This window comes from Merops nubicus, unplaced genomic scaffold (genome assembly GCF_000691845.1).
Source record: "Merops nubicus isolate BGI_N331 unplaced genomic scaffold, ASM69184v1 scaffold16880, whole genome shotgun sequence".
Lineage (NCBI taxonomy): Eukaryota > Metazoa > Chordata > Aves > Coraciiformes > Meropidae > Merops > Merops nubicus.
This window is the reverse complement of record NW_008585009.1, coordinates 53733-78744: the sequence shown is the minus strand read 5'-3', so window position 1 is coordinate 78744 and position 25012 is coordinate 53733. Positions and strand designations below refer to the sequence as shown.

Below are 25012 nucleotides of genomic sequence, written 5' to 3'. Positions count from 1 at the left end.
TTCCCATGGGACAAATAGTTTGAACTAGCTGGAGTTTAAATCAACACTGTGGGCACTGAATTAGTCAGTGATTCTGAAGAAGGCTTTGTTGGCATAAACTTCTGCTTTGATCATCCTAGTATTTACAGCTTTTTATTTAGATACAGTTCAGAACAATGGCTTTTATCAAAGCAGTTTGGTAAGTGAACAACTGGACATTGTTTAGGGCTTTAGATGACATTCTGTCTGTTAATATCATGTGGCTGGTTTTAATACAATGATGAAGTTAGGATTATTTTAGGCATTGTCACTGCTTTGTCAAAAGAAACTCAGTATTCTAAAAGAGAGAGTGGCATGTATTGCTTTGTTAATATAAGTTTAATAATTTCTCAACATAATAAAAAACAATCAATTGCCTTGGGACTACGGAGGACAAACTTTAATTTTGCACTCATAAATTTGAAAGAAATTACTCTCTTGTTCATCTTGACTTATTTTCACATGCTCAGTGATTAGTTGCGAAGTTGGGAGCTCTTTTTGCTCACGACTGAAGGCAGTTGGTTCCATTTTCGGCGTCAGACATTTCAGAGTTGGCTTCTGATGTAAAGTAAGCCCAATGCCAGCATAAAAATTCCTCAGGGGTCTTGGCAGAGCTGGGCTCTATCGTTTCTGGAACAGTAGATTGGCACTTTTTAAAAAGTACACTTTTAAAAATCTTTAAAACAAGCATTTGTAAAATGTGTAAAGTTAAGGGATCAAAAAAGTTAAGAGGCCACTGATGCGTTTAGACTAACTTCTGCAGTTTACTGTTCAAATGGAGATAGCTAATCTGTCAACAATTTTTTAATTTTTTTTTCTTTTTGACAAGTTCAGATTTTTTGAAAAAGGGATGGAAAAGTTTGGAAATTGCCAATGGTTGTTAGCTGCTTAACTACGGGAGTAGTGCTGCTATGCTAAATCTGCCTGCTCTTGTTAATGCCTTTCAAATGTGTTGGAGTAGTCCTTGGTTCTGCTTAAGTTTAGCTAAGTTGGTAGCATGGTATAGAAAAACGTAATATGTAAAATATTTGCCATTTGGGTTCCTGAAACGATGCTTGTTCAATAGTTGTACTCACAACTGCAGTGTGAACGTGTCTGAAGGGTAACAGCTCAATCACAGACAGTTTTTGCAAGTTCTGTGGCACGTGATCTATTTTATTTTTTTATACTATACTATTTAAGATAAAAGTCCTTTGCCTACACAGTGTGGTATTGAGCCATTCCTGGTACGGTGCTATTTTGAAACAGCTTTGGTTTTATTATTTGCCATTTTCACCCCAATCTTGGTAGGCTTTTATCTGAGTCTACTTTCATCTTGGCTGAAGATGAGCTGACTATATTCTTGAATATAAGGGGAGTTATGTGTTTTTGTATTCCCCTTGTACCATAAGATTTCAATTACATGTCCCTCACATCCCAGTCACTTTCATGAGGCACTGTGGAAGAAAGGAGTTTGACTGTGTAGTTCCTACACAGTGTGTTGGACATATGTACATTTGGAATGACAGTCTCTATGGGCATAGCAGCCCGTCAGCAGAAGGCAATGCAGCAAATGCACTGGATCTTCAAACACTCGGCCTCCTTGCCTATGTCATTATTGTATATTAAAATAGTAAATGAACTTGTAAATAAGCAGCAACATAATATAGTCAGTACTAGTACTGCCAAGCAGTAAAACATGTACCAAATCAATCCATGTTGGTGGGTTGGTTTTTTTTTTTTAATTTCTCCTCTCCATGCTCTGTTTTTGTCAGACTTCCCGAATTGCCCGCTCTGATGAAGATAAGGAAGGCTCCTGGGATGCCTGGGGTGCCTGGAGTGATTGCTCACGGACCTGTGGTGGGGGAGCCTCTTATTCACTGAGGAGGTGTTTAAATGGCAGGTAAGCCACATGCTTATGTGTATTTGTACATCTGCAGCTCTGCCATATTTCCCTGTACTCTGATGGTGTCTGTAGAGAAGCATTGTTGCTTCCGTTTCTAGAACCAAGTGCTGGGTACAGATCAAATTATAGGAAATTCTGCTTTTAATATTTTTGCAAAATATGAAATAAATATCCGAGCCTTCAACTCTGATGGAACGTCAGTGTGTTATTAAGTACGTTTGTAGAATAACAATAATGATTTATTTACTACGTTCAGACACTGAGGGAAGTCCTTGTCACTGTAATATGAAGCAAATGGTGAGTTACCTGCTTACAAATTAGCCTGCACTTGAACATTACTTGAAATAATGTTCAAGTGGAGGCTCTTCCATGTCTTCCCTGTAGTGAAAAACAAGTGACTTACTCACCATATAGATGTATCAAATGCTGCTTTCTGTTAGGAAACTTTTCCTCTGCCAGTTTTTTCTATGCAGTGGTCCTGGTGGCCATATGTTTTCATGGATGAGCCCCTGTAGCTCGAAAAGAACAGTGTATATGGTGAAAACAATTTACCTCAGTAGTAAAGCTGGGCTAATGTAAGACTTGTTGCTACAATCCTAAAAGTATGAGTAATGTAACAGGCTTCTCAGGCGAGAAGAGATCCCAACCAGCTTAGAAACGTTTGTGCTGGCATCCATAATTACTTGCTTTGCTTGAATTATTCCTAAACATTTTTTAAAAGTGCTGGTTATGTTTAAAATTTTATTCTGTTGAGATATTGCGTTAAATGCAGTATCACCCAGGAAGTCAATTTGTCTTAAAGAAGGCTTGTAGTGTGATATACTGGTTAACTGCAATCTATATGAAATACATAACTAGAGATGATTGATTCATTCAATCACTGCCTGTTTTAGTGCAAATTGCACAAATATCTTTGAGAAAAGCAGTATTTTCAGCAAGAAGCCATGATAGTCTACCAGTGCTAGGGACTGTGAAACGAGCTCAATAAACTGTAGCAATATAAATTCCACTGTGGTTTTATTAATATTTTTAATGTGTTCCCCTGTGAAAAACATGTGTTTTCCATACCTTGACAAATATGCAGTTTAAAAGGATTTTTTTCTGTGTTTTATTGTTGTTGTAATGTTCAGGAAATGCACAATTGTGAAAGTAAATTTTCACATTCATATGTATCGTAAACATTTTTAACTTACACGTTATGATGCAATCATTCTTGCAAAAGATTGGAAATTTAAGACTTGTCATATCTTGAGCTTGGATTGCTGTACCTTCAGCTGAGCTGGTTGAACTCTTGCTCCAGGCATCCATTGCTTTTCCCTTTCAAGTGATATTTTTCAGTCCCTCACACATATTAAAGAATTTTTTAAAGTATTTGCAATCAATTTTCATGCAAAAGGTGGAAAATTGAGTCCAAGCTGTAAATTACTAGCTATACATTCATGCTTTTCTTAATTTAAGGCAGGTCTTTTTAGTATGAAGGAATAACTCCAAAACACTATTTCTGATTTTAGAGCCATTATTAATTTCCTGTCAAGTCATTTGAAATATGTTTTCAGTTCTTTCAAGGCCTTGATTTTGCTGTTCTTAAGAAGAAGAATATCTTACCCTGTGCAGAAGTGCCAGTCAGTTACTGAGAAGTTTGGCAAACCGTGTCCCTAAAAAGAGTGTGAGACCCACACACATCCCCATATTAGACCACAATAAATAATCACAACTTTATTTTATGCCTCGTGTTTCAGCTACTAATGAGAAATTTTGCTGAGGATCTGAATTGTCTGGATTTCAGAATTCATCCCCATTGGGCTCCTTAGAAATCTGTGCAATTCATGAGAATGAAATTTCATTTAAAATTATGAATTCTGCTCATGTGGTTTTTGCTCAGTAGAATGGCTTGCTGTTCTTCAAAAGTACTGTATTGGGTTTGCAGAGAAAGGAAAGTTTAGAGGCTGGTTTTTCTGTGCTAAACAAAATAGAAGGAAAATTAATGGTCATTAGCCCTATGTTTCATTTCAGGGTTCCTTAGATATTCTGTTCTTTTCCTATAGGTTACATCCCATGGATTAGAAGTATCTTTGCTGAAGTCAGCACAGATTAATTTTAACTTTTCCACAAAATAAATGTATTTTTCTTAAGTTTTGCAGTAAATTTGGCTTACAGGGAAAGCTATCTCTTCTTTGCTCAAGAGAGATAGCAGTGTAACCTGTTGAGTCCCAAGATGTCCTTTTTATTTATACCTGGTACTTTGAATCCAAATTATGGTAAGGCAGTAGCAATAGAAGTCTAATTTTCAAGAGAATAATTAGTTGTAAACCAGGCAGGATTCTATTTTGCTGTTAAACAGTGTAACCATTTTTATTCTGTTTTTCAGGAACTGTGAAGGTCGGAATATTCGATACAAAACCTGCAGTAGTATTGTGAGTCTGGCCTAGAATCCTCTTTTACTTATTCAAAGTATTAAAATTTAAGAAATGCTGCTTCTTATTTAAAACCTTATGGTGCATATTTTATTTTATCCCACTTTACTACCATTTTTTTAAGATTTCAGCCTGCATGACACCACAAGGTCTCAAATTTATGCTTCCCAAATGGACATTTTCTTTTGAAATTGTAGTGCCAGTTGTGATTCAGAATGTTTTATATAATTTATTAGGAAAGTTACACATTTTGGAAGATTAAAAAAAATCAGTTCTCATCTTAAAATAGCAAGTGCTTTTCCTAGGGGTGCTGTCTGTCAGATGAAGCATTAAACTGAGCTCCTGATCATCCTTCATGATAACGGTGGCACCCTTCACATGACCAAAGAGGTTAACCTCCTGTGTGCCTTTCAAAACTTAATTTGGATAATTACTTGTTATATGCGGAGCTCAGATCTTTATATGTTTATATGCAAAAGCATGGATATTTAGGTACACTGTCATAGACAGTTTCTGTGACTGAATGTGATGCTGGAGTTTTGACTGTGCAGTTGCTGTTGCTGTGATACAATCACATTTTGTTTTCACAGACGTGTTTTATGAAAACCAGTCACATACAGCATACTTGATGACTTGTGCTCAACTGATCTGTTGTGATGGTTTGTGCTGTTTAAACAGCTGCTGCCTTTCACCCCAGATGTAGACTGTTCAAGGTGTGCAGCTCATGTAGAACTTTGTGATACCACTGATGAGCAGACCATGTATACAAACACAATAATTCAGGATGGTTTATGGTCAGCAGTTAACCCCTTGCATGAGTTACCTTGCAGTACAATGTGACATTCATATAATCCTATTCCAGACATGAGAGAAGGTAGATAAATGAAAGCATCTGGTGGGTTTTTATTTTGGTTGGTTTGGTGTGTATTTTTATTTTATTTTATTTTATTTTATTTTATTTATGCATTTGATTGATCTGCTTCTGGCTCCAGGAGAAAGGCAGCAATTTTCACACAAATATCCCTTCAAAGGTGAGGCCTGCAGTTGCTTTGGGTTGAGTTATACCCAAGCAAGAGCAGGTGATACTCATGTCATTGCCAACCCTGTGATTTCTGCCAGTAACTGGCAGCTGTAAAGCATGACGTGTTCTGTAGGAGGCCTGACACTGGAAGCTGCCCAGTAAATACGTTGAATCAGTGTATCTCCTGGGAGAACTGTCCATTCCCAGCCTTCAGTTTGCCACACATTTTCTTTTGTGCCGGTTGGCTTCTGCCCTCCTCAAGAATAAGTCTTGCTAGCACCTTGAATTGCTCTAACACTCTGCTCGATGTGGGACGGATTTTCCACCACAGCGACTCACAACTTCACTTTCTGCTGGCAGAATCTAGTGGAAGTGATTCATGAATCAGGCCCAGAACATGCAAAAGTCAGATTCTGGAGACAAACCCTGTCACTTGCCCTTTCAGAAGAAATGACCCACCAGCTTTGTGCACAGTGTCCATAGTTCATAAATAAAACTGCCTCATGCAAAAGACACCATAGTGTTTTACAGCTGCCTGATAAGCTGAACTGCAGCAAGCCAGTACATAAGCAATAACAATCTGCCACTGTAAAATCTATTTGCTACATTCCTTATCTAGATAGCTAATTGTATGTGTTGTAATGTACCTCTGATTGCTTGATCATGGGCTCTATAGCTTCCTGTGCAACAGCACAAACAAGTCAACATAGTATACCTTGTTCTTCCAGCAGAAGGACTGGAAAAGTCCCCAGTGTACAGAAAAAGGAGAAAGATGAGGTCAATTTGGGCATGTTTTCTGCTGTAAGCAGAGGTCTACGTGCTTTTAGGATATGTAAGAGCAATTATGGACACTGCTCAGTTTAAGGATTACGCAGTAAAAACCTGAAAATGAAGGCACACTATGCTTCAGCGTAGAGAAAATTAAGATGATTACCATACCCTTTCTGAACTCCCAGGGAGTTTGTCTGGAGTCACTGGGGCCTGTTTTTTAACTTTAGGACTTATTTTAAAGCGATAAGTGGCAAGCCTCTTGTATGTGAGTCTGTTTGAATTTATGATGATTCAAATGTTAATTTCCAGACAGGAAGCTGCCTTTACAGTTCTGCTTTTGGGGCATGTCTGAAGGGGATCAGGTTTCCATTTCAGTTCAGATACAGACAGAATCTTTCAGGAATGGTTTTTCATAGATTGTGGATCAGATAATGGAGAACTCCTGAGAAAAATGTATTTCATGATATTTCCACCGTTAATGCAGTTGATCTTTGGATTTAGTGTCTCTAAATTCAAACTCTGTATTAGACCTGACTTAACCTTGAAATGGGAGCTTACTCCTAATGTAAATGTGGACTACTAAGCCAGTTTTCTTTCAAATGATATAATTTTCCCCAAAGCATTATTTCTAATGAATGCTTCTCACTTGAGGAGTAAAATTTTAGTTTCAGAATTAAGACTTTATACTAGCTTCTTGCCATATTAGTAGGTATTATTGTTAACCACATGAGACATTCAGTATATATACACTGTGTTAAGTTGTCTGCAAATGTAATTTTGCTACATGATACATTACACCACTAACATCTATATTGGTGAGTACAAATGAAGCACAACTCAATATGTGTGTCATTCTAATGAAAAGAACAAGAATCATTTTACCAGAAAATTGGTTTCATCTGGATTTGTAATAGAATAGTAGTAAGTTCATTGAACTCAAGCATAGTTCCAGAACAATATTAGATATATTTCAATCAAAAAATTAATTCAAAGTCTTAGCAACAAAATAATTGCTGAGATTAAGGCATGTGTGTAGCCAACTTATCTTTCTATCATAACTGAGATGCCAGGTGCATGATTTCCTAAAACTGTGTATATGCTTTCAGCTTTTCTTATAGAAACTTTAGAGAAATAAACTATAGAAACAATTCATTATATGCTGTTCAATGAGATTTTCAGTCTTTCTTAACCCCTCTTTTTTTATATTTCCATTTTTGTATATACTGTTACATTCTAATGCTATGATGTACACTATATGGAAGTGTTTAAGATAATCCTTTAGGGTCCTATTCATAGAACAAGTTATTTGGGCCATTTCCCTATAAATTTCACATTCTTATGTGCCAAAAAGTCACTTATACATTTGCCAGAGTGACTGTTAGACAGCAAGGAAAACCACTATTTTGTAACAGATTTGCCCATGTTTAATTCCATTATAAACTTTTGTTATGTGCAGGTAATGCTCACACTTGTTCAATGTATTTATCAGATTATTGCTCCAGCATCCACTTCTTAACCAGCTCATTTATCCCATTCAGAAAATCTTGGCTGAACTGTGTCTACTTTAGTCCTATAATATTTCACCTCGAGCTGCATATTTCTTGCTAATCTGTTCATTTATATTATATTTATAATGCTGATGCACCATATGGCTCTCGTTGCTAGGCTTTCTAGCTCCTCAGTATCTTGATTTTACTAAGAAGTGGCCTGAAAATTGTGTAGGCAAAACACAGAACCTGAAGCTAATTTCAAAAAGAAAACAAAACAATGACTTCATAGGCTTTGGCTAGGTTTCAACAAAATGATATTCAAAGAATAGAACTAGACAAAGGGCTAGACTTCCTTTGGTGTCATCATTTTTACTGGGAATTTTCTTGCCTCCTCTTTTGTGCTTTTTTCAGTGGAGTAATTATTGGCAGGAGTCACAGGGTCTGATGCAACCTTCGTATTTTGTACATGAACGTTGCCTACAAAGATACAGATTCCCCAGGTTAGCTTTGTTTGCAAAGGCAAAAAGTGCTCACTGCCAAAACCATAACGATACATTTCATAAGAAGCTAGCCCTCCAGTGCAGTAGTTATTAATCATCTGTCATAAAAAGAATCAGTGTATATATATATATATGTATTTTTAACCTGCATGATAGTCAAGTCTGAAGCATCCTTTTCAGATCTGTCTAATATGTCATAAGTCACATCGTATATATGCTTCTTTCCACTACAAAATCTGGATGTGATTATTCTGCCAACATTTGCATGTATTAGACCTCATAGATATTTGCATGTATTAGACCTCATCTTCAGCTCTTTATGTGGTGTATGAACCTTTGAGCAGCCTGGCTACGGTTCAGTGGGTGGAGTGTAAGACAAAAAGCTTTTGCTGAAACTAAGAAGTCTGAGAAATCCTGAAATGAGTAGCAAAAATATTTTAAAAAAAAACAAGAAAAAATGTGGAATATTGAGAGGGAAAAAGGAATAATTTAATCAGTTGATGACTGAAGTAGATTAAAACCAAAAAGATGTGGAAACAGGGTGAGGATTGAGGCCCTTGTCTGACAGTGTGGCCTCGCCCACTTGCGAAAGGTGCCTCACCCTTGCCTACCTCTCCCACGTCTCCTCCCCTCCTTTTCCTTTCTATTTTTTAAACTCCCTCTCACTTTTTTGACCTACTCTAATGGAATTAACCTTAAGTTTAGAACTCCTGTTGTCTTGATTACATTTCTTTCTGTGCTTAATTGTCTTTCTGTTTAGTTTATAAACTCCTTTCTTTTTTATAAACGTGTATTGTTCCCAGGAAAACAGGCATCTGAACTTGGTTGCCATCCAAATGCTGATATAATGCAAATTATAATAATTTCAGCCCCTTGATATCCCTTTGTAATGCTCTTTTTATCCTCCTGCTTTTGGACACAGCTCAAACATAAAGCAGGTGGAACTGGCATATGAATTGAGCTGCCAGAATTGCTTTATCTTCTTTGAAGATGCCAAAACAGAGCAGAGAGATGAGAATTCACTTGCTCTCAAGCAGCCAGGAAGCAAGTGGAAGGAAGGAGCTGCATTGTGTTGAATCAATGAGAAACAGTAACGGAGGATTGACATCCTGACATTGTGCTGTTTGTGTCTTGGCATTGCATCAACACCAAATGATAAGGAATTGTAATAACAGCCTGTGAAAACTCAGCCTAAGGCCATCACTCTGCCTATTTCACAGATAGCTCTTTAGTTCTTTGTAATGAAAATGTAGCTGTGCATGGCTGAATAAACCTGCTCCAAAATACTGCTTCTAACTTTACCTGAATCTAACTTCCACTTATTATTTTTATCCTTAGCTACTCCTCTATTTGCAACGGTGGAAGGGAACCATATGGTATCCATGTGAACTCTGAAGTCCTCTCTGCTTTTTAGACTTGCTATTGTGGAAATGAGAGGTGACAGATAAGTCAGAGCCAAATTCTGCTCTCATTTACACCAGTGCAAATGTGGTGAATTTCTTGGGGAGTGACACTGCAGTAAATAAGGGTGGTTTCTATCAGTATTTGCTTTATGTTTTTAGAAGATATCACGTGTGGGATTTTGCAGAGGTAAAACTCTCAAAGAATTACAGTAACTGTAGTTTCTTCTTGGTTTATTTCATCATTTTATAGTTTAAAAAAAATTATGGCTCAAACTAGAATTATCCCAGATTACGGAATGTATTATCATAGAGTCATAGAATCCTTTAGGTTGGAAGAGACCTTTAAGATCATCAAGTCCAACCATTGAGCCAATAGGGCTCTAAAGTCCTCTGCTAAAACAGATCAGAATCTGTCAGGGTTGGAAGGGGCCACAAGGATCCCCCAGTTCCAACCCCTCTGCCATGAGCAGGGACACCTCCCACTAGATCAGGCTGCCCAGAGCCTCCTCCAGCCTGGCCTTAAAGACCCCCAGGGATGGGGCCTCAACCCCCTCCCTGGGCAACCCATCCCAGGGTCTCACCACTCGCATGGGGAAGAACTTCTTCCTCACATCCAGCCTGAATCTGCCCACTTCCAGCTTTGCCCCATTCCCCCTAGTCCTGTCGTTACTCGATAGCCTAAAAAGTCCCTCCCCAGCTTTCTTGTAGCCCCCCTAAGATACTGGAAGGCCACAATAAGGTCCCCTCAGAGCCTTCTCTTCTCCAGACTGAACAGCCCCAACTCTCTCAGTCTGTCCTTGTAGGAGAGCTGCTCCAGCCCTCGGATCATTCTCGAGGCCCTTCTCTGGACATTAGCATCATTCTGAATTATTCTCAGTGTCACATGTAGCACTGGACAAAGTTGAAAAGCCTTGCTGGGAATGCTCTGTGAATTGCTCAGTTTCAAAAACTCCCTGTGCTGATCAGTAGAGAGAATACTGATTTTGGAAGGTATTTCATGCAGACTACAAATAAATCAGACATTGCTAGGTTACTACTTCCTATGGTGAAAAAAAAAAAACTAAGGCAATGACAAAGTATTAAGCTAATGTAGTGCTTGCTTATCCAGATTCCTATGAGCAAATGGTGTCAGGACAATGTTGTTGAGGGCATTGGATTGGAATTGAAACCTTTCTCATATATGTTTTAATTTACAATACTGTGTAATGCACTTAACTATATTGTTAAGACTTTTTTTCATGGAAGGTTCAGTTTCCTGATAAGGTTGAAGCTATGTTCAGGATTAGTATGGTTAACTAATACATATTACTAAGTTCCACAAGTTCAGCTGACACATCACAATCTTTCAGTCTTATATCCAATGAAAACAAAACTCTGTTAAAATCAGGCTCACATCTGGCTTATATGTGCTGTTGGATTTCTTGGAAGAATATCCTTTCAGTCTGGCATATGGACTGTTTGACACTGGACATACTTTCAAATGAAGTCTTTAGTGAGAAATAGTTTGACACACTAACTCCTTTGTCAGTACTTTACTAAAGTTATTTTTGAATAAATCAGTATTCATCTCCATTCCTGTCACCATAGTTTAATATTAACATCATTGTTTGGGTGCAATGCTTTATGTAGAAGAAATATTTTAGAATATCTTATTTCAAACAGTTCTTCTATTTGGTCTTTCAGCTATGTATGCTGAGGCTCTGTATGGGAGGAGATATGGAACTGGAACTATTTAATCAATAGTTACCAATTTGAAGTATATTTCAACAAAATAAGCTTTTCTACATTCATGATGTGAGGATGTTTTGTAATTAAACTAAAGGACAAAATACTGAAAGTTCTGGTGTCTCCTCCTAATGCTTTTATCCTCTTTCTGAGCAATACTGAAAAATTAAGTAGACAGTTTTTTATTTCTTTATGTATAAGTAACAATAATACCTCTTTCGTTACTCTGATGTGTCAATTGATGAAGGAGTGCAGAGTGCTCAGAAATCCTTGTGTTCAAACAGCTATTGAAAAGAGAAATATTAAATGTCAGGCATCTTATGGTCATTTAAAATATATAGATTCCTTCAGAAGCTAATTCTGATCACAGAACCAGACTTTAAATGTACTACGAAGTGTCATAAAAAGTAGCATTTTTAATTATCCTCTCATATCAGTTATGTTGTTATACTGGAATATACACGATATTCTATTATTTGCACTGCAAGCAACAGATTAAACAGTGTAAAATTTTTAATACACAGTAAAACTTTGCGACGTGGTATATTTGTCATAGGAGATCAGTTCTTGAACCAAGCCTCCCTAAATAGATTCTGTATAATTAGTCAGGTGACTTTATTGCAAATGCAAAGTATTCCTTTCTTAAATATGTCCTTTGGTTTGTTTTTAGGATTGCCCTTCAGATGTTGGTGACTTTAGAGCACAGCAGTGTTCAGCCTACAATGATGTGAAATACCAGGGACATTTTTATGAGTGGGTCCCCGTGTATAATGATCCTACTGCACCATGTGCCCTGAAATGTCAAGCCCTGGGAAAGAACTTGATTGTGGAGCTTGCCCCGAAGGTACTAGATGGTACTCGTTGCAATATTGAATCCCTGGATATGTGCATCAGTGGAATATGCCAGGTATGCTTATGGTGTAAATTTAATTGTGACCTTTGCTGTGAGACACTTTGCAGATTAAGCGAGCACTTGGTTATTTTTCTTCTTCATGTATCAGTTTACTTTAAACATATCTGCAAGTACTGCCAAAAGGATTGTAGATAACTTACCTTTCTGTTACACACAGAAGTGTCTGGCTGCCTTAGCCACTTATGTTTTTATGTATAAATAAAAGGACAATAACATTCACTCTTCTATTCATGCATGTAAAAATTAATGAAACTGGTTATACTAATTATAGCTTTCTAACATTTAGTATGTCTGTCAGAGTGTGATGTGTTTCATAACCTTCCTTTTTATTTTACTCCTCCTGCCTTTTATCTCATGAACTCTAAGGAGAAAGTTTGATGTTTTATGGGATCCAGCCCAGAATGGAAGGTGTGAGGGTATATATCTGTCTTGCTGTGTAGGTGAATGAGTATGTGAGTATGTGACTGAATTAATGGATTGTTAGTAACTTTTTACTGGGAATCTACTTTTCTCTATATATTTATTAGTTATGCTATTGACTTTACACAGTTGGTGTAGATATGGAGTTAAAATAGTTGAGGCTTGCCAGCTTTGCCCATGTTTCGTTCCCAAAGAAATATTGCAATCTTAAGTGTTATGAACAGAACAATTTTGTATAGAAAGTATATGTTATTGCAATTAGTTTTCTTTCTCTGCAAGTGGTTGTTGCTCTGTTACATGCCTAAAAATGTGTGCAATTCAAAAATTCAGGATATAGCACAGTGAGCAAAATAGTTCCATTATAGGGGAAAGTTTCACACATTTGGCAGAAGACTGGTGCACGAAATACAGCAACATGAATATATCATCTGAACCTTGCTATGGGTTTTTTTGTGACTTCTATGTATACTGCAGTTCCAATACCAGTCGTGCCAACACACAATGCATCTGCTGCCTCTGAAATAGAAGAAGAATTCCTTAGAGTTTTCCCCTTTCAGAGACCACATTTGTCAATAGGTACTTCACAGTGGTATCCAACAGTGTTCATTACCCTGCACATTTAAAATAGGATATACCTCTATAAACTCTGGAAACTCTTGCCAAATAACACATTTCTTTAGCAATATTCTTGGTTATTTCTCCTCCTGCAATGCAGGCCTTCACCCTGGAAAACATCAAAGTTTTTTGTAGGTGATACATCTACAGCAGCCTTTGCAGTTTGTGTCCATTGCAGCACAGAAGTGTCATGCTGAATGTAATGGAGCTCTGGGTTTTTCAGACTTGTGAGACACTTGCTCAGAGTGCTGTGAGGTTTCCCCTCTTTTCCACAGTGACCTCAAACATCTACCATCTTCAGTAAATAGGATAACATTAATTTGTCTACAGTGGATCCAATTTTAGTGAAGAACAGTTGAAAGATATATTTAAAAGGGCTGCCTTCAATGTTTCTTGTTAGCATTTTGTGGAATTCACGTATATATCTGACATCAAATGCTTGGAAATATAGATAATTTGTTTTTAAAATAAACTAGATAGTGGTGGAATAAATTAATCATTCCAGAAGTAGGCACTGGGGCTCTTTTACACTGTTAATGAGAATCAAGTACTTTTCTCGATCTCTTCCATTTTGCGTTTTTTTTCGTTATTTCTTCTAATTCCACAAAAATATTTTTTACTGTGAGATAACATCTTTTGGGGGAAAAAACCCACCCACCATGTTTAGGATGTGTCCTGTGCTGTGACTTATGCAATATAATTAATTTATAACTTAACCTCTTCCTTTTAAGGCACTGGCTACTGCTGAAGTGTTTTTGCACAAATGGAAATTTTCTCCATTGAGAAGTCTTTATTTGATATTTTAGTGTTGGATAGTTGTATTGAGGTGAAAAGGAGTCTCTGGTCGCTTGAATAACCTTTTTGTGGACTGTTCTGGGGGCAGAGTGGAAAGGTTGGTTACTTGTGAAAAGGACTGCAGGGCGTGTGGGACTTCCTCAAACTGATGCGAAACTTTGTTGCTACTCCTGTTCAACCAGGAAAAGAAAACAAATTGACATCTAATCTTTCCTGGAAAAATATGGTTATTCATTCAGCTGCCCTTAAGGAAGAGACAGCAAAACTGTGAATCTCTACAATAGTTTCTGTAAGATCAGTCTGTTGGGTTCTGACATATACTTGGCACAGCCTGCAAATAACTTGGCAAGTGTTTTTACAGTTAACTCATCTAAATAAACATGTCATTCTGCTGATGTGGATATCTTCGCTTCTATGCCTGCGAGCACCAAAGAGTCAGTATAAGGAGACTGGCTTGCCTACGTCTCTTTCCAGCTGGTGCTGGTTTTGCTCATTTGTTGTCTCCAAGTTGACAGCTTTTAGAGGAGCTCAGCTTCCCCACCTCCCCCTGCAACATGATTTTGCTTTCATGTGTTCTCTTACTCTTAGTAAGGTAGGGTGCATTATTAACTCCACCTCTTAGATTTCTGTTCAGAATTTCTCCTTGGCATCATATGAATTTAGAAGGATGGAGAATTCCTGTTGTCCAGTTTCGGTTCTGACTCTCTGCACTTCCCTTAATGAGGAGGATCAAACTAAATAACACTATGTCAAAGAAAACTGTGACATGACCAAACTGTCTCTGGATAGGAGGTTTGAGACTTCAGGGGAATTAAAATCTAAAGGTGGTGGAGCAGGGAATAGCTTATTGGGAAAATTAATAAGATGCTTTGATGTTCCTTGAGGCTCAACTTGGCCAAGGCATTTGATCATGTTTTAGTCTGCTGCTGCCATGCTTCTGTTACCAAAGCAAATACCTGGGGTTGTTGTGTTAAATGAGGACAGGTCAAAACTTCACTGCTGGGAGGATTTTCACACTTCTGATATTTTTTTCTAGTCTCTGCACAACTCCCAGCACATTTTTTTCATATAATATACTCCTGCTGTGCCCATCTGGGTGTGGGTGGAGACATTTAAAAACAGCTGCATGTCAGACACATATGGGCAACGTTTACCTAGTTACTCTGCCTGCTTCGGGAACCTGCCTCGCCTTGCTTGGTTTTTGTTTTTAATTCATGCAGATCTGCTTTTTTCTACCAGAATGCAGACTGGTGTTCATGTACCTGAAATGGTTACAGTGATAATTTTCATAATGTCGAGTAATGTGTTTGAACGATAAATATACACGTCACCCCAGAAAATCTGGAGTCCTAAGGAGCAGCCTGAGTAGTTCTGTCCTAGGCTGTCACAGTTAGGTCAAAGATGATGTAAATCCTGCCGTGAACTTTCCATTTAGTGTCAGCAAGTTGTTTGTGTTCCAAAAAAGGCAGACACCGCACTGTGCTTTGTAGCATATGGCATAAATTTAGCTGAGATCAGAACACATCCCATATGTCAAGTGGAGTGCCACCGTCTTCTACAATGCTAGTTCTTTTCTGTCATGTGTCATGATAGGGCAAGCAAGTAACTTTCACTCACCACCAAAGCGTTCTTACACTTGATCTAAGTATCTGTTGAGTTTTCATAAGGTTTTGGAAGACTAAGACCTTTGCACTTTTAAAATGAGCTTTGCTAGCACTTAAAATCATAGCAGATAGTTATATCTTCTGAATTTTGACTCCTTTTACTCTGAGAGTTGCTTTCTCAAAGTGCTAATTAAAGGCATTTTGTGTAGTTTTCCTTTGGATTCCTGTAGATACATCTTTTTGCCTGTAAAAGTGTTAAAGGACTGCACAAGATGCAGAGGAAGTTTGGTGTTCAGATGCTTTGAAAGGAATGTTTCCAGCATTACTGTAAACATAAAGCTGTGTTTCTCACACATTAGAGTAGTTAATTCTTGAATAGCAGTTTAAAAATTACATTTTATTTCCCAAAATCTTCATTTACAATATTTTTTTAATATTTAAAGCAAAGAACAAAAAAAATTTCACATTGCCTTTTCCTCCTGTGTAGCCTTCAAACCCCAGGTAATTAATTCCTGGGAAGGACTGATTTTGAGGTAGCTCTGTGTTAAGTCAGCCTTTATATCGAACTTGGCATTCTTTCCTGGGTGTCATTAATTAGCAAACACATGGAGTGAAGCATGGATGGATCCCTGTGTAGAGACCTGTACTCTGCCTACTTATTACTGCAGGCACCAGAGCTGGAAGGCTGGACCTCATCCAGAGAGACTATGGGTGTTACTCATGTAGATTCAACAAAACTTCCTGGCTTTCAGAGCTATGTATCAAAATCTTCATATGACTTACACATATGTGTGACATATGTCATAAAACTGAGGAGAGTGGTGAGCTCCAGCTGCAATTCAGCTGGGGAGTGTTGGTGGCTCTCCAGAAGTCCCACTGCAGGCTGAGGCTGTGCTGAGCATGGGTTACCATCTCCTACGTAACCTGTCAGCGTCGCTCTCTGTAGCCTCAGTGGGTTGCTTTCCTCACCCACTGGAGGCTCTTGGCTGCACTTGCACCGTTTTTATTGTCACAGCCCACCTCAGTATAGTGGTTCCTTTGTGGTGACGTTGTTGGCAACTCAGAGCCTTGCTTTTACTGTGGGTAATAATAGGATACTCTCAGACACTAGAAAAGTATTTTGTAATAACTTGTTTTTATTTTGCAGCTGCCCACTGCTGCTGGAAACCAATGTCTCTTTTCAGATCTTGTCTTATTCTCCCTCCTACTGTTTCTAATGGAGAAATATTCCCTATAAGGATGTCTTATGGTCTGCGTTTATCCTTTCATGTCAGATAAGTAGTGGATTTCTTCTGATCTCCAGTTTCTTATCTGTATTTCTTTTTTCCTAAGTGATTCTCTCTGCCAAGTTTTGTTTTGTTTTGGTGAGCTTTGTACAAAAGCTATTTTACTTCCCAGCCTAGCAAGGTCCTAAAGTATGTGAGCAGTGATAGCAGAAAACCCCACAGTTTGGGTGTTGTGTTGAACCTAGATCCTTAGTAAGTATCAAATCTCCCAGTGCTGACTTCACTTTCATATAGCAAGGCAAAATTGGCTGGACCCAGCCAGAAAAGCAGCAAAGTATTCTGATTTCATATAGTGATTTATTTAAAAAAAAATAAAAAAAAATTCTCACAAACGAGAAGCCCAGTGGGAGCGTGTGTCCTATTCCATGTGTGTGTTTTAAAATGGAGACCATGTGGGAAAGTGTACTTGCTCCCCAACTGGGTGGTCCTATAATCTCTTAGCTGCTCTAGCATGTGACAGATCCTGTAGTAAGAGTTAAATGTTTTGGAAACACTTTGTTTTATTTGAATGAACTGGATTTACAGAATTGCAGAACAGTATTTAGCGTTTTGCCTTCAGATATAAAAAGTGTGCAAAAATATGTGGAAACTCTTTTTAGGAGCCGTTTAGTATGCAATGAACTTTATGCACTGTGTCTTTTATCTTCTGGGTTTTTTTGTTTGTTTTTTTTTGTTTTTTTTTATTGCTTTCCATTGTTTTCCTCTGTAAGGATGGCTGGGGAATTTGAACATCATGGTGTGCGTCCTCGTGCTCATCATTCTGACTTATTTTATGCCTCTGTTCTGAGGTTGGCATTTTGACACACTTTGCCTTTATTCCCTGCTTTCTCATCTACAAACAAAATCTTTACACGGTGGAGATTTTCTCACTCCCCCCACCACTAACACCCATTCAGCTTAGCAACTGGGATTGCTGCTTCATTTGCTGTGAAGAGACGGGTGGGGATATTCGTTGTTAGTCAGAGTACAATCTCAAGTTCCCTTGAAGGGGCTGTATTCTGTTTATTAATATATACTGAAGCCTGTGTCAGCTTCTCTGGGCTACTGCTGACCTGCACTGGTCCGACTGCAGAGATGTGAGAACCTGTGCCACACTGGGCTTTTGGTAGCCTGAGCTTAGATGTAACTGAAGAATTATGAGACAGGACTGTGTGAGGACAGTGTTATGTCTCAGTTAAATCTTCAGCAAGGCTAAACCAGAGTTTGAAAGTAGTGCTTGAAAGCTAATATTCCACACTACTTTCAAAAGTAATTAAAAAAGAAAAAACAAACAACTCCAAACAGTAAAAAAGGAAGTGACTTTCTTAATTGGAGGGATATTTTGGTATCTCTCCCTCTGCTTGTCAGAATCAATTACTTGTAGATGATGAGCATGGGAAAGAGACAGTGGGAGCCTTTTTCTTTATATTCTCTCCAGGGACATATTTCATCTGTGTAGAAATAAAGTCCAAGCTGAAGTTATCACAAAACAAAGGATGTGAGCAGAGATTACAAAGTAAATGAATAGATGAGCTTTGAATGACAGCAGGGCTTTACAGCATGGCAAAGATACGTGGAAAATATTGACTAAGAGCAGGACTTTCACATGACAGGTTTTATACTCATGTTTTCATTACGATAGATTCCCATAGCTGTATTTAAAATTAATTATTTTTTGTGTGGATGCAGACATTGCCAACGCCTGCCTGTGCTGTAACTCCATACTAGGGCAAGTGGAGCAGGAGAAAATGCAGCAAACAGCTAACATTGATGCAGTAAGATCTGTGTACTGTGATAGCACATGTGACTCTGCAGTAAAATGCAGCCTTAATTTCCCTGAGTTTGGATTTTGTGATGTCTGTAGGAATAGAAATCCTTTTTCTCTGACCAAGACTCTGAAGGTTCTAGTTTTCCCTGTTGAGAATGATTCTAGTAAACTGCAGCAGAGATTTATCTTTTTGAGCATGTAAGGGTTTTTCACCATTTTCTTCTTTTACTAATAAATGTTGAAATAAAACATGTGTCCTTTCTTGGTCAAGTGACAAGATTCAGAGAAGATTTTTTTGTCAGAAATAAATCTGAGGCTGTCTTGTATTTTGTGGAATGCTGATAACCTTTAAAAGTATGTGGATATTTTTGTTCCGTGTTTATCTTGGTTCTGATCTCTTGTAAAGCCAAAACAAATAGCTTGGTTATGACAACCCAAGTGCTACTATCCTAGTGGCAGGGTGGTTGCATAGCTCCATTGGCTCTGTTTGGTGAAATAGTCTACTTTTGTTCTATATTTTTTACATCTTGACAAATTTTGCAGGCTGGGAAAACCAAATTGCACCTAGTCCACAAAGTCTTTACTATTCTTCAGCTGGTCAGTGACTCAATCAAAACAGGATTTACTAACCGAGATATTGCTCTAACAGATCTGCTGCTAGCCAGTTTTAAAACAAAAACTACTGGGCAATGTGTACTGGGTTGATTACAGACTATTCAACCTTTAGGGAAAATGATCTCCTGTATAAGAACTCTATCACATTCATTGTGAAGAAGTACAAGTAAAATCTTTTGTACATCCAGCAATGTGGTTCCTTTCTCAGTAGGAATGTAATATTTCTTTGACATTTTAACCACGTTCAGCACTTCTCCTTAAATTATATGCTGGGTTTTCTGCTTTGGTTGAATTTCACTAAATGCTCTCTGGATGTTTGGGTTAACATCTCACTAGCAGTCTATTTCATGAGTACACATGGTTGTGCACCCTTGAGGTAGCTGGGCTAATGAAAGCATGCAAATGTGAATGCACTCAGGGTAGCCTTCATCCGGATTTCCCCAAGCACTGTGGAGTTTGCCCAGAAACTCCAGAATGATGGTGATTATGTCATATTGAGACGCTGTTAAATTGATTTTCTATTCTTATGTGATTAAACAAAATCATAGTAATAAAGGGCATCGCTCCCTGGCAGTGAGCTGCCAGTCCCTCAAGGAAACACAGAACACTGGAAAACATAACTTAGCTTATAATTTTAATGGAGTCACTCATAAGTGGATTTGTCAATCAGTGCATGAATCATAAGTAGAATATGATATTGTATTTAGTGTACATGTTCCTGGATATTTAAATTATTTGTCTGCTAAAGAGCTTAATCTAAGACACAGTAGGTAGAGAAAGAATGGCACTAGTGCAGTTTTAGTCTTAATGTTTTGTAGAATTTATGTATCTGTCACAAATAAAAACAGCAGCAATTTATTCTTTTGTGGCCAATTCTATTAGGAGAACTCAGTAAGTTTATTTTTTCTGGCTGTACCTGGATCTCTGGCTCCAGAGGACCATAGGAGGGGGGGGAGGGGAGGGGGGGGGCTCTTTCTAAAGAGAAATATTGTATATAATTATATATGCTGCTGTATATAATTTCATGCTTTTCACGGTAATAATGACACTTAACACTTAAATGGCATTTGTTATGCACAGATCTCTGGTTTTACTCATGTTTCAGGTAAGTATTCCTTGTAGAGCATAGGGATATCTTCAGGTTCTTTACCTGAAGTATATCACGTTGAGTCATTAGCATCCAAGAAACATGTTTTATTTCTTTTGAATAATTGACATATAACATTTTTATAATTGATATCTCACCTCAGCGCAATGTGTTCTACAAAAAATTATGCTCTATCTATTTTGAAAGAGAGTGCCTGGAGCTTCCTTTGGAGCTGGAGGTGAGTGGTCAGCTGAGGCAGTAACACAGTTAATGGGGTATAAAGCAATGGTCTAACAAGCAAAAGTTGAAATTTCAAAACCTGATCCAACACTGGGCTCTGCACTGGCAGTACTAGTCCATGTTGTATTTATGTTTATTAGGAAAAGACTCTGAAGAGCGTTGAGGATTTGCTGGGATTTTCACTATAGTGCTTTTTTTTCTATGTTTGAATCTTAATGAAAAATCTATCACCTTGCAGTCCTGTCCATTTTCTCACCCTTGTTACTTATAAACATCTCCTTCAGAAAGGAAGATCCTTGAACTTAACAGATTATACTTTGACCTTCACAAATTGAAATTAACATGCTATATTAATTTCTTTGTTTCAGTTTAATTCCTTGGCTGAAACCCTACTAAGTGAATAAGAGCTAAAGAAGCAGCTGTGGGAGCTTCTGAGTGATTTTTGGATTCATATTTGCAAAAATATTTGAAACATTCCATAGTCACCTCTAACATATCAGCAGCGTTTTCTTTTTTATCTTTCATCTGTATTGCTATATTTTATATCCTGACCTTTTGGTCTTCCTTTGCCTTTCTGAACCTACATAAAATATTCTAAGCAGGCTACAAAGTATTTAACACCCTTCAGTATTGTCTTTCACAATAGCACTGGCATACTAACCTTTAGTCTAGAAGTTTATTGAAGCAGATGAGCATTTCTGTTCACTGCTTAACCAGATGCTTTCTATCCTAGCTCTTTGTGTAGCTCTTCTTCATATTTCTATTTTTTTTTTCCTTTTGAAAAACACAGAAAAATAACATATTCAGGTTCTATCCAAAAATAGTAATGGATCAGACACCTGTTTCTGAAAATAATCCCACTATATCCAAATTCATAGATGCCTCATCAGGGACAATTTATTAAATGTACAAAGTCTTCATCTCCTCGGGACACTTTTTATATTACATTTCTACTTATTTTCCGTTTTGTTACATATTGGTCAGTATTCTCCCTGCTCTCTGAGGATCTCACGTACAACCTAGTGATTACAATACTTCCATCTTTTTTTTGAATGATGGTATTTGTTTGCAGATTTCTTAAATTGATAGTCCCAGTTCTTCCATTACGCAGTTTATATTATCATTTGTTTCATTTGTGCAGCCTATGTTAAAATCACCTAATATAATTATTTCTGACTATGCCCTAAAAGCCTGCAGATGTTTTCCCAATCTGCCTGTAATATTTATAGCTGATCCCTTTACTCTGTAAACAGTGAGCAATGTGGGGTAAATTAACCCTAACAAACTTCTTAATTGTGAACACCATCAGACCTCTTTGGCTTGCTGAGGTGATGTGGGAGCTGAGGAAGACTGCTGTTATATATCATTTTCTTTTCCTTGTTGCAGCTTTTCTTGCAAATACCAACGCTTGCCTGCTAAAAAGGCTAACTCTAGACACGTAGGTTCAAAATACACCCCACCCTGTTGTTGATCACTCCATTCTAGTGTTGGCTCATTAAGAATCCATGACAGCAACACTTGCTGAATTAGCCCTGTATTGGAGGCTTGTCACATTAAAATGTGCTGGGTTTTTTTGATGTTTCATGTTAAACAAAATCTGAAATTCTGTGCTTGTTTCAGGCCTAAATTGTGATATTGAGTTATTTTCTAACCTGTGTTCCAGGATACCATTGCTTGATCATAGAATCATAGAATTATAGAATCCTTTAGGTTGGAAGAGACCTTTAATATCAAGTCCAACCATTAAGCCAACACTACTAAGGCCTCTGCTAAAACAGAATCAGAATCAGAATCTGTCAGGGCTGGAAGGGACCACAAGGATCCCCCTGTTCCAACCCCTCTGCCATGAGCAGGGACACCTCCCACTAGATCAGGCTGCCCAGAGCCTCATCCAGCCTGGCCTTAAAGACCCCCAGGGATGGGGCCTCAACCCCCTCCCTGGGCAACCCATTCCAGGGTCTCACCACTCTCATGGTGAAGAACTTCTTCCTCACATCCAGCCTGAATCTGCCCACTTCCAGCTTTGCCACATTCCCCCTAGTCCTGTCGTTACTCGATAGCCTAAAAAGTCCCTCCCCAGCTTTCTTGTAGCCCCCCTAAGATACTGGAAGGCCACAATAAGGTCACCTCGGAGCCTTCTCCTCTCCAGACTGAACAGCCCCAACTCTCTCAGTCTGTCCTCACAGCAGAGCTGCTCCAGCCCTCGGATCATTCTCGTGGCCCTTCTCTGGACACGCTCCAGCAGCTCCACGTCCCTCTTGTAATGGGGGCTCCAGAACTGGATGCAATTGTGCTCCTATTCATATCAGTTGATATAAATGTAATCTCAGAAGGAAGTCCACAGAGGGTGAATGCATCTAGCTGAACATACCATATTTGCTGACAGGGGAACTGTAAAGCTTTTCCCATATCCCTTGCAAGTAGTGGTCCTGTTTTCCTTCTGTGGCATTTGTGGATTATGAAAAAATAAGCAATAATACTATATGAAACAGTCCTCTAAAGTATGCTGCTGTGCAGATTATCTTTTTTCTTACATTCCATGTTGGACACAATAGTGCTTTGTGTTTGCACAGTTGTATAATTTTTGTTGTATGCAATGAGAGTTTGTTTTCATAGTGACTGTGTGTAATAGCTCAGTATGTATGTTTATTATTATCATGTTGGGCTTTAATGGGCTGGTCTTGCAAGTACTTTGCTTGCTCAGTACCCTGCTCCCACCAAAGGCTTGCAGGATCTGCAGTCAACAAATATAAAACAGCTTAAATTAATAAAAATAGCAATTTTTCATGTAGTATCACAATATGCAGCTTAATTTTTCCTTTGAGAATTAATCGATGAGTGAATAAAGAGATTATTATTATTTAGAAAATGAGATTACACAAAGAAATGTGCATGTGTTTGTGAGATCTGGGGAGAGGTTACATTTGTGGTAGTTCTAACAATTCACTTCCATGTGCTAGTAGCATCTTTATGTGTATAAGAGCAGGAGAAGCAGCGGAGAGCAGTAAATACTTTAAAAGTCTACCTGAGAGGAGCACAGCACTCTCAACTACTGGTAAGGTCCTCATCATTGCACCATCTGAATGTTTCAGAATCTTCACAAGATTTATTCTTGCAACATCCCTGTAAGGTGGAAAATTGCAGTTGTAGCCCTTTCACAGATTGGAATTATAAAGCAATTAAAAAAAAAAAAAGGAAGTTTTCAAAGGTCAAAAAGAAAGTCTGTTGTGAAGCTGGGAATTGAAAGTTGTTGAGTCTAAGGCCAATGTGTCAAGCAGTATTATTACATCTCTTGAAATTTTATCTGTTTTCTGATTCACACAGTGGCCCAGTCAGTTTCTGTTTCTGAAATGATGTTTTCATTCATTTCTCAGTACTAATTGGTGATAAAATGGGTAGATGAGCTTGTTTAGAGTAATTTATTGACAGTCTTTTTCTTTTAGTTATTTTCTGAATGTTGGTGTTGAACCCAGACATAATGTTAAAAAAAAATCTTCAAGTGAACATATTTTAATCTTTAATTCAATCCTAAATTATAGTATATAGTATATAGTGCTTCTATGTAGCAAATAAGCAGCTGGTCTGAGATGGACTGATTTCACATGCATCTGTTAATTTCTTTCATTTTTATAACTAAGTTTTGGCTAACACATACCAGTAACTCTAAATCATTTCATTTAACCTGCTTATTTCCTTTTTAAATTAATTATTTGCTGGGCTACACAGGATGAAGATGTTCTTTAGTTGCAGGATTAAAATAATTTCCTGCTTCTAGTGTAGAATTCTGTGGTAAATCTGAACTCTTTAGTAAGGAGACGCTGTTCAGTGCAGCATGTCTCTCAGCTGAAGTGTCAGAAACTGCCCTCCATAATACCCTCCTCTTAAGAGAAAGCAGGATGTGGGGCACTGGGAAAATGAGGGAGAGGAGGTGCTTTGCTGGCTCTGCTTTAGAGCCATGAAAGCCCGAGATGACATTTTTCCATGCTTGGCAGCAGGCGCACATGATTTGTGCGGGGGGGCTGTGTGTCTGTGTGTTGACTGGGACTGGAAGACCCAGCCCTCCCTCTTACGTGTGGACTCGATCCTCACCTCTCCAAGGGGATCGTGTGTCTCTTTTGGCATAGCACAGATGCAGTGGATCTTGGCAGCTAGGACTTCTCCTTCCAAGTGTTTTTATATAGGAAGAGGAGAGTGCTGGCCAATTTCAGGATTCTAGCACTGCTTTTAACTGTGAATTTCCAGAGTGTTTTCTATCCGTTTGTCACTTTGGAGTTTGGTTAAATATATATGTCTATGACAAATTAGCTGCACTTCTCAGGGATGTGTGGGTATGAGAGGTGTATCGGTTAACTTGAGAAAACCTGAAGCTGTAGATTAGCTTCTTACCACATTGCTCAGCATTTGGGTATTCCCTGCAAGTTTCTTCTGTGAAATGGTGAAGGGTCAGATAGGTGAGACCAAAT

At 38.1% G+C, this 25012-nt stretch overlaps 1 protein-coding gene across 1 annotated transcript in view; it reads left to right on the top strand.

The window, feature by feature from the left end:
• The window catches only part of ADAMTSL3 (ADAMTS-like 3), a gene marked incomplete at its 3' end in the record, with an annotated part of 131269 nt that overhangs the window by 53398 nt on the left and 52859 nt on the right, over positions 1-25012 (top strand). The window contains exons 3-5 of the mRNA XM_008946234.1: positions 1773-1900; positions 4272-4317; positions 11898-12134. Coding sequence (XP_008944482.1) covers positions 1773-1900; positions 4272-4317; positions 11898-12134 — 411 coding nt within the window. The remainder of the gene's footprint in view (positions 1-1772; positions 1901-4271; positions 4318-11897; positions 12135-25012) is intronic.